General features: G+C 54.4%; 1 protein-coding gene across 1 annotated transcript in view; it reads left to right on the top strand.

The window, feature by feature from the left end:
- Positions 1 to 10172, top strand: part of AP3D1 (adaptor related protein complex 3 subunit delta 1) — a 39534-nt gene that overhangs the window by 10209 nt on the left and 19153 nt on the right. The window contains exons 2-5 of the mRNA XM_081830048.1: positions 5594 to 5689; positions 6332 to 6412; positions 7453 to 7533; positions 10072 to 10168. Coding sequence (XP_081686174.1) covers positions 5594 to 5689; positions 6332 to 6412; positions 7453 to 7533; positions 10072 to 10168 — 355 coding nt within the window. The remainder of the gene's footprint in view (positions 1 to 5593; positions 5690 to 6331; positions 6413 to 7452; positions 7534 to 10071; positions 10169 to 10172) is intronic.

Here is a 10172-nt window from a genome sequence, read left to right as displayed (position 1 = left end):
CACGTCCCTGGGTGAGAGCAGCCGGGCTGAGAAGGCCGCACACCGTGTGGTTCCGGGTCTAGGACGTCCTGGAAACCGCAGAACCGCGGAGGCGGAACGAGGATCTGCGGTGGCCGGGGTGGGGGAGGGTGACTGGGCGGAGCACGGAGGGTCGGCAGGGCCAGGAACTGCTCTGTGCCACGCTGTGATGGTGGATCGCTGCCCGTGACATTCGTCCAAACCCACAGGGTATGTGGCACCGACAGTGAGCCCTGGTGTCACCTGCGGCCTGTCGTTCATAATGTCCCAGTGTTGGTCCGTCAGCTGTCACAAACATCGGGCTCTGGCGGGGATGCTGGTCATGGGGGAGGCTGTGCATTTACAGAGAGAGGGGGTCTGGGGGAACTCCACCTTCCACTCCGTTTTGCTCTGAACCTAAAATTGCTCTTAAAACAAGTCCAGGGTCCAGCCTTGGATGGAGCTGCGCTCCTCAGAACCAACTGCGGGGCTTTGCGAAACCCACTCTGGGCCTCACCCTGGAGATCCTGACACCACTAGTCCAGGGAGGGCCTAGGAATCTGTTGTGGGTTTTTGTTTGATTTTTGATTGTTAGATTTAAATAAAGTGCTTCAGAGAACTCTGCAAAGTGGCCAGGGTCAAAATGGTTATTTCGTATTAGACCTGAGGAGTTCCTGTGTAAGGGAAGTTTGTGTCCTTTGTTTTAAGTTAAATTCTTTAATAAAGAAGATGATGTGGAAAGGGCATGCATTCCATTCCTTGGTTTGCTCTGTGCTGAAGTGTGAATTTGCACAGAACAGGCTGAGGTATTTGAGAAATTGAGTCATGCTTGTACCTCTCACTTTCTTTGCTTTCTTTCTTTTTTTAAGATTTTATTTATCAGAGAGCAAGAAAGAACACGGGGTGGGGGGCAAAGGAAAAAGCAGGCTCCCTGCTGAGTAAGGAGCCCACTATGGGGCTCCAACCCAGGACCCTGGGATTATGACCTGAGCCGAAGGCAGATGCCCAACTGACTGAGCCACCCAGGCGTCCCGCCCCTCCCCCCCCGCCTTTTCTTTTCCCTTCCCTTCCCTTCGTGTCAGGGCTCCTGGGTGGCTCAGTCTGTTAAACATCCAATTCTTGATATCTGCCCAGGTCTTGATCTCATCAGGGACTTGTGGGTTCAAGCCCCACATTGGGCTCCACGCTGGGCACGGAGTCTATTTAAAACAAATAAATAAATGTCAGTGCGGGATGCCTGGGTGGCTCAGTCGTTGAGCGTCTGCCTTCGGCTCGGGTCATGATCCCAGGGTCCTGGGATCGAGCCCCGTGTCGGGCTCCTGGCTCAGCGGGAAGCCTGCTTCTCCCTCTCCCACTCCCCTTGCTTGTGTTCTCTCTCTCGCTGTGTCTCTCTCTGTTAAATAGATAAATAAAATTTAAAAAATAAATAAATCTTAATGCTATGTAGTCACTTATACCTTAGACTTTAAAATCTTTCTAATTTAAGTTTTTATTATAATTTTCTGGATCTAGATCATGTCTGCATGCCCTGACCAATTTTGTTTTCTTGTTGTAAAGGGAGAATAGGTACTCTGCTTTTTTGTTAGCAGTGTTGTATGTGGATGAGAGATGAATGTCATGTCTGTGTTGCACTTTCCTTCCTTTACCTTCCCATGACTCTGCGTAAGGTAATATTTAAGTCCTCCTGAGTGAGCAGGAGACAGATTCTTCTCTGTCCTTATGAGTCCCCTTTTCCTGTCTGCAGGAGCCACGAGCCGTGCGCCTCTTTTCCACCTAAAAACTAATGTTCAGGCAGGACCTTCCTGAAAGTCAGCCCCGCTTCTGTGAGGCTCATCTGTCCTCCCCAGTGAGTGCTCTGAGGTGCAGGGATGGATGTCACCGGGCTCCGTGTGTCCACCTTTATTCCCTGGGGGATGTTGTCTTTGGTAGAGAACTCAGGTCAGCAGTTTCCCCACCATCACGCGGCCTCCATGGTTTCTGACGACAGCGTGGATCCTTTCTCCCCTGTATGTAGCACGTCCTTTTCCTCTGGCTGCTTTCAGGATTTTCTCCCAGGGCGCCTGGCTGGCTCCGTCGGAAGAGCATGTGACTCTTGCTCTTGGGGCCATGAGTTCGAGCCCCGCACTGGGGTAGAGATTATGTAAATAAATTAACTTAAAAAAAAAAAAAAGATTTTCTCCTAATTTTCAATTTTTGGCAGTTTGACTTTGATTTGTCTGGGTGTGGTTTTCTTTTCGTTTTCTGTTCCTGGGTGCTGAGCTTCTTGAACCTGTAAATTTATGTCTTTCACCAAATTTGGGGATGCTGTAGCCATTTGTTTTTCAAATATATTCTCTGTCCCACCCTTACCTTTCTGGGACACCAGTTACACATATGTTACACCTTGTGATGGTGTTCCACAGACCCTGAGTGAGGCTCAGCTCATCTTTTCTCAAACTTTTCTGTCCTTCTGACTGGCTGGTTTCTATTGTTCCATCTTCAAATTTGCTGACTTTCTCTCTCATCTCCAGTTTGCTCTTCAGCCCATTCAGTGACTCTTTTATTTCAGAAATAGTTTTTCAATTCTAGACTTTCCATTTGCTTGTTTTATATCACTTGACTTTCTCTGCTGAGATTTCCCCTCTTTTTATTCTTTATGGGCATTTTTTTTTCTGGTCCGTGAGATCATGGTTACAGTTGTGAAGTTGAAATCTTTGGGTGTTAATTCCATCGTTGGGGCTAGCTCAGGGCCAGTGCACCATGATTGTCTTTTTTTCTTGAGTCTAGGTAGTGTTTTCCTGTTTCTTATTTTGAAGAACTTCGGATCATATCCTGAATGTTATGACTGGTCTGTTGTAGGGGCCCTAGATTCTGTTCTGTTCTGTGAGAAGTATTGTTTGGGGGCAGTTAGCTTGTCTGGGCTGGAACTCCAGCTCTGCCTCCCTTGTCGTGGGCAGGAGGCAGGTGAAATGTGCTCACTTCTAGCTTTATCCGGCTGTGTGGAGTGAACCGTGCATCGTGCATTCCTGGCTCCGGGTCAGCCAGGCTTTGGGCTGGGTTTGTGTGCGGAGTGTGGGCATCCCCCACCCCCCTCTGTCTGGGATTTCCTTCCTCGCTTGGCAGCCGCTGTGTCAACCCTAGTCTCTGCTTTCTGGTTCTTGGAGGCCGCAGCGACCCGGTGCTGGAGATAAAAGCCAGGATCAGCGTGAGGCCCATTGCCTTTGTGTTTGTTCTCTAGTGCCTCCCACCGTTTTCAAACTGTCTTTGTGGGAGGCTTGGTCTGATGGGAGCCCCTTGGACACCAGCAGCCGTGGACTGTGTGTGCTGCTCCTGAAAGCTGGGTGGGGAGGCCCCTAGACTGTCTGGAAGAGGGTTGTGTGCAGGTAGACCGCATTGTATTGATCCAGCAGCAGCAGAACATTTGAGTTTCTTCTCTGGGGCTGTCACAAGCCATGCTACTCTACGTTCAGGGGGTAGTTTTGTTTGAATCCCTGTTTTTGGTGTTCGTGGGTGTACACCCAGGAGCGGGACTCTGTGTTTGCCCTTTCAGGAGCTGCCGGGCTGTCTCCCACGGCGCTGCGCCATCTCCCAGACCCGTCCTCTGTGTGTGAGGGCCGGTTTCTCCAACACCTGTGACCATCTTTTTGTTCTCTCCCTTTTGTTGTTCACAGTCGTGATCAGGGACGCGGGAGGGGCCGTCTGCGCCAGGCGGGACTGCAGCTCCCCGAGTGGGATTCAGTAATTCGAAGCCTGTTGGAAAGCTATAGTGACGCTTGTTCCATGGCTCCGAATCATCAAATATTCATAAAGCATCTGTGGCGGAGAGATGGCTCGAGTAGCTCCTTTCCCCGTGAGCCTGCGTTTCAGGCCAGAACGGGCTGTGGTCTGGGGGGACGTGACCGGAGCGTGTGAGGTCAGGGTACAGGGCACTCAGAGCAGGAGTCTGCCGTCTGTGCCTGCCATCCGGGTCTCTTGGGAAGCGGTCACTCCTGGCATGGCGCCGCAGGGGCCAACCATCGAATCTTGCCACCTGGTGGACGGCTGGGGATGTTCTAGCGGTTGTTGGTATTGGTCAGATGACAGGAGGCTCCTTGTGCTTTGTGAAGTGCTGGGCATGTGTGGGGCTGGGGCATTGGCTGGACAAACTCATTGTGAGCCCTGCAGTGGCCACTCACCTCATGGGTTCTCTTTGGGGCTGTGTGTCTCCGGGGCAGGGGTGATGGGAGCCTTGTGCCTCGCTGCTCCCAGAAGGCACATCAGTGGCTCTGGTCCTCATGTGTCAGAACTGCTTCAGGTCAAACCTGTCTGAGTGGTAGACATGCTGAATTCGAGAGGAAACCCAAGGGAATCCTAACACATATGTTCCCACAAACACTGCAGCTCAACTCACAAGGGTGGAGAAGTGGGAAAGATGCAGATGTCCATCCTCCAGCAACTAGATAAACACCAGGTGGTCTGTATGCATGTGGTGGGGTCGGGACCCCTTTCTGCAGCGTGCGTGAGCCCTGACACACTGCTCCTTGAGAGAAGCCCACAGGAGCCACAGAGACACCCAGACCGGCTTCTAGGAGCGGCTGGGGATGGGGAGGGCTCGGTGTTGAGCACCTAGCTGGGCGTCATCCTCAGAGGAGCCCGTGAGGTGGACGGTGGGCAGGGACACCAGGTGGTGGGACCTGGGGGTTGCTTCCCAGCTTTGTGCAAGTCTCAGGAGCAAATTGTTAAAAGGCTACACTAGAGAATCAGGAAGATTTCCATGTCTTAACTTTTTGTGTTGAAATTCTTTTAACTTTTAGAACTTTTCCATGTAGAAAACATGAGCTAGGGGTACCTGGCTGGCTGAGAGGAGCATGCAACTCTTGATCTTGGGGACCCTGATTTCAGTCATGTTGGGTGTAGAGATTGCTTAAAAATAGAATCTTTAAAAAGAAAGAAAGAAACATGAGCTATGCACACAAGTTGGGAAAATCGAATAAATAGATGTTGAGGCACCTGATCCTCTCACCCTCCTTTCTTCTCCAGGAGAACTGTGAGGGAATCCTGGGCATCTTACCACACTGAAATGGCTTTTTTATAAAGACTTATTTATTTTAGAGAAAAAGTGTGAGGGAGAGCATATGTGCAAGCTGGTGGGGGGGGGTAGTAGGGGAGAGGGAGAATTGAGAATCTCAAGCAGACTCCCTGCTGAGTGCAGAGCCCAGCATGGGGCTCAATCTCATGACCTGAGCCGCAATCAAGAATCAGACTATCACCCGACTGATAGCGACCCAGGCGCCCCTGAAATCGCCTTTTTAAATAACAGCTTTATTAGATGTTCACGTACCGTACAACTCATCTATTTAAAGAGTACCGTTTAGTGGTTTTTCGTTAGTCGTGCATTCACAGAGTCGTGCAGCCGGCACCATGGTCCGTTTTAGAACATTCTGTCACCCCAGGAAGAAGCCCCAGCCCCTGACACCCACAAACCCACCTCCTGTGTCTGTGGATGGGCCTGCTCTGGATGTTTCACGTAAACAGAATCACACTGTGTGGCCTTTGGTGTTTGGCTTCTTTCTGCAGTAATTATTCTTAACTGTTTTAGTCAGGCACTTATAATTTTTCATTTTTTTTTTCCTTTCAGGCAAAATATATCTCTCAGTGCATTGATGAAATCAAGCAAGAGCTGAAGCAGGACAACATTGCAGTAAAAGCAAATGCAGTCTGCAAGCTGACCTACGTAAGTACCAAGGACTGTTTGCTCAGGCAACAGCCCTTCACAGGGCCGCCCCCTCCCACACCCCTGCTGCGGTCAGGCTGCTTAGCCATCCCTCCATCCCTCCTCTGTCCACTCACTGCCCATTTCTACCCACCTGCCAAACAGGGATCAACAACATTAGCTCCAGGTGCTGGCCTTGGCACGCAGGACTAATTTCTCAGAGTTGGGGGGGGGGCATGTCGTGATGATCCTGTAGCCCGGGGCACGGCGGACCCCACCTGGCCTGGGGCAGACTCCCCTTGTCTGGCCTCGTCTCTGGTCAGAAGGGAGGGGGAAGGCTTGCGGGGGGCATCCCGTCACCTTGGAGCTTTTAGGGGGAGCCGGTTCACTCTCACTGGCGGGGAGTCTGCACCAGCGCTCGTGGACACTGGCATTTCAGCTGCAGGCGCTTACCCTCTGCCTTTGTGATGAGCCCGTCCCTGGGGTTCTAAATGCAAGGACTAGCGCCAGAAGAAACAAAATCCTCCAGGGTGTGTGTTCGGCCAGGCCCCCCCACTGGGCATGTGCACTGTGTTTGCTCCTCCACCAGCTCAGACAGTGCTGAATGTTGGGGTTCAAGCCTTGGCGTGTGAGTGGAAATCACTGGGCCTGTCTTTCCAACAGTTACAGATGTTGGGCTATGACATCAGCTGGGCTGCCTTCAACATCATAGAAGTGATGAGCGCCTCCAAGTTCACGTTCAAGGTGAGGTGGATGAGCTTGCCGTTTGACCCGAACCTCCTGCTCACAGGTGGAGGGCATGCCCTGGCGGGAGGCCGCGCTCTGCAAAAACAGAGTGTGGGACGTGAGCCTTGGCCCCTTAGATGCCACCTTGGCGTTCGTCATCTTCTTTATTAACTGTAACCTGCATGGTGTTTGTCTTTCAACTTTAAGGGATGTCTGTGAAATGGGTTCATAGGGTTGGTTGTACATTTTGTAATACTAGTTAAAACAAACTTGTAATTCTTTCCCCCAAAACGAGCAAGCACTGACCGTCTTACTCGGAGGTCCCCATGTGCCCCCAGCCCCAGGGCCTCGTAGTGTTTCTGAGCGTTTTCCTGCACCTCACGGAGGCCCTGCCTGAGAGTGGTCTGGGGCCTACCTCCTTACTTGGTATTGTAACGTGAGCATGGCTCCCACTTTAGTAAATACTCTGCAGAGTGATTGTCAACACCCATGACCTGCCGGAGGGCCTTGCGTAGTTCTCCGGGGCTGGGGTAGGTTCCGAAGGGAACGCGCGCCAGCAGGGCGGTGAGACCATCTCCAGGTCCCTGGGCCCCAGCACCCGCCTGTGGGTCACTGGCTGGGTCAGTCTTGGGCTCCCCTCTGATGGACACGGTCGTCCTGCCCGCGGGCCCCTCTTGCTGAAGCAGCACACAGGAGGTGCTAGGTCTGGGCATGAAAGCATCACGTGCAACAGTGATGGAGGCGTCTGCGTCAGCCTGGCAGGGAGATCTGAGAGCTAAGGAGAGCTAGTGCGTGGGCTGGCTTCCATACCCTGTCACAAAGGCAGTTCTGGGCTGCCAAGGAGGTGGTCAGGACACGTGCTCGCAGAGGACCGGATGGTGTGGCCGACCTTACGAGAACTTTATGTTTCAAAGCCTGCATCCTCGGAGCTCTGCGGCCGGTTCCTCCTCCTCCTCCTCGAATGACTTCTGGAGGCCCCGAGGCTGGCCGCAGGCTGTCGCTCCCTGGCCTGGGGGCTCCCTTGTCTCGTGTCTGATGCCCTCATGTCTGACTCACAGCGGATCGGCTACCTTGCTGCTTCCCAGTGCTTTCACGAGGGGACCGACGTCATCATGCTGACAACGAACCAGATCCGCAAGGTAGGCAGCCCTCCTGCACCCGTGGCTGTCATGGGCCCTCACCGGGTGCCCTCCTGTCCTCCGTCCCCACCATGTTCTCCATGCCAGCCTCTCTGGTGCTCCGAGCGAGCGGTGACTAGAAAGCGCTGAGGTCAGCAAGCTCTCGCTGTTGTGACCCCGTCGTAAGCCCGTGGCTTCCAAACACGGCCACGCTATTGTCCGAAGACACCCAGAGGTGGTGTAGCGGGTCTGTCTGCTCTCGGGCCGCGGGTGAGGCCAGAGTGTTGCCGGACTTCCATCTTCCCTCACTGGTGCCTCTGCGTGTTGGAAGGCTGGCTCCCGGCCGCTGTCCTCCTCTCATGCCCTTCTCCCTCGGGCGGGAGTGCTCGCTGAGGTGCACACCCTTCCGCATGGGGACCCTTCTGCCCACTGGGTCAGAGGGAGAGGGACAAGCAGACTCCGTGCCCGACTAGGGGCTCGATCTCATGACCCTGAGATCAGGACCTGAGCCAAAACCAAGAGTTGGATGCTTAACCGACTGCGCCCCCCAGGCACCCCTGCCCACCAGGTCTTCTGAGTCACGTTGCGTGCATGTCTTAGTCATGTATAATGTGTGTTTGGAGATGGTCTTGAAGATCCCTGAGTAATAAATTTCTTCCTTGGTCCTAGAGCTTTGAGCATCTTTTGTGGAGTAGTAAGAGGGGGTGTCAGGGAGAATCAGAGGCTTGGCGACGGTTGGATGTACAGGCCAGACCCCATGAGGTGTGCTTGCCCCCGCAGGGGGGCCTGGGAACCTGGGCTGGGCTCCTGGGCAGACCCTGCAGCACTCCAGCATAGCACTGGCCAGGGTACACGTTGGCACAGGACGGGCTGCTGGGCCGAGCACGGAGCCTGTGGTTCTGAGGCAGCCAGCCACGGGCCAGGTTGTGCGGCAGCACTGGGCATCTTGGGTGCCCCGTGGCTGTGAGGGGCAAGCTCAGCTGGGAGCAGCTCGTGGGGGTGTGTCACGGGGGGCAGCCGAAGGAGGAGGGTGGAGGGGCTCTGGCCCAACTTGGGTTTTCCTGCCGGCCGGCTGGGCACAGGACACTCCCTACCCACTCTTCTGTAGCAACCTCTGTTTAGGCCTAGATGGTCACCGCTTTGCTCAGAGACGTGCCAGAGGCAGGTCCCCTAGATCTGCTCTGCTGGGAGACCGCCTGAGCGTGAGCTGTCCCCGTAATGGAGCAGAGGATATGCCTGCTCTGTCGTAAAACATTCTTCTCCATTCTCGTCCCCAATGTCTGTAGTCTGCGTGTGTGTCATTTTAAATAAACCCACGACTTCTGGAACAACTTCTGCACACCGTCCCTGTCCCCCACTCCCCATGGAGCCCCTCGAGTGGGGCTCTCCCTGTTTAATGGTGACCCTTGTCCTCTCCACAGACCTCCATTTCTGAAAAGCCCTGTGGTGGCCCTTCACTGGCCCTTTGTAAATCATGCTGAATTAGGAGTGGTCATCTAGGGCCCGGGTTCTGTACCGTGGGTCCGATGCAGTTTTACTGTGTCAGCTCAGGCCGGAATGGGTTTTAGGAGTCGGTGTTTTTGGGTTATTATTGCAGTCCAGAAGGTGACCTCTTAAAACGCGCCTTGGTATGTTTTTACCACGCTGTATGAAGTTTGGGGAGTTCCTTAGGAAAGTCTCCCCAGGGCGCCTGGGTGGCTCAGTCGTTCAGCGTCTGCCTTCAGCTCGGGTCATGATCCCAGGGTCCTGGGATTGAGCCCCGCATTGGGCTCCCTGCTCCGCGGGGAGCCTGCTTCTCCCTCTCCCACTCCCCCTGCTTGTGTTCCCTCTCTCGCTGGTCTCTCTTTGTCAAATGAATAAATGAAGTCTTTAAAAAATAATAAAAAATAAAAAGGCACAGTGGGGCGCCTGGGTGGCTCAGTCGTTAAGCGTCTGCCTTCGGCTCAGGTCCTGATCCCGGGGTCCCGGGATCGAGCCCCGCATCGGGCTCCCTGCTCGGCGGGAAGCCTGCTTCTCCCTCTCCCACTCCCCCTGCTTGTGTTCCCTCTCTCGCTGTGTCTCTCTCTGTCAGATAAATAAATAAAATCTTAAAAAAAAAGAGGGCAGTCTCTGTAGAGCAAGCATGTGATCTGCACGTTTTTCTGGTGTCGAGGTGAGGCCGTCTCAGGGGGAGCCGCACTGAGTGACCGGGGGTCTGGGCCGGGCGTGTGCCGCTCTCATGGCCGGTTTTCCTGCTCACCTGAGAGAGGAAAGTCGGGCCAGAGCTGGCCTGCCTCCGGGAGGGGCCCAGAGGGGCCATCCTGGCTGTCGTGGAGGAGAAACCCCAGGAGCGGCGGAGGTTCCTGGCTTCCGCGCTGGCCCCTCAGCCCCGGGGTTCTCACGCACGCGGCCCCCCGAGTGCTGGGACACTGGGCTGGGCCTGGACTGCGGGCCATGCTCCCTGGAACTGGCGGCTGCTTGGCGCCCCTCATGCAGGCCCAGGCCCAGGCCCAGACCCCCAGCCAGGAGCCGGTGCTGCCCGTTGGCACCTGCCTGCTCACTCTTCGCCCTCCTTTGCAGGACCTGAGCAGCCCCAGCCAGTATGACACTGGCGTTGCGCTGACTGGCCTGTCCTGTTTTGTTACCCCAGATCTTGCCAGAGACTTGGCCAACGACATCAT

The sequence above is a fragment of the Leptonychotes weddellii genome, chromosome 1 (assembly GCF_054177405.1).
Source record: "Leptonychotes weddellii isolate Sample4059 chromosome 1, ASM5417740v2, whole genome shotgun sequence".
In the NCBI taxonomy this organism is placed as follows: domain Eukaryota; kingdom Metazoa; phylum Chordata; class Mammalia; order Carnivora; family Phocidae; genus Leptonychotes; species Leptonychotes weddellii.
Note: the sequence above shows the minus strand (reverse complement) of the source record. Positions and strands in the feature narration are given on the sequence as shown.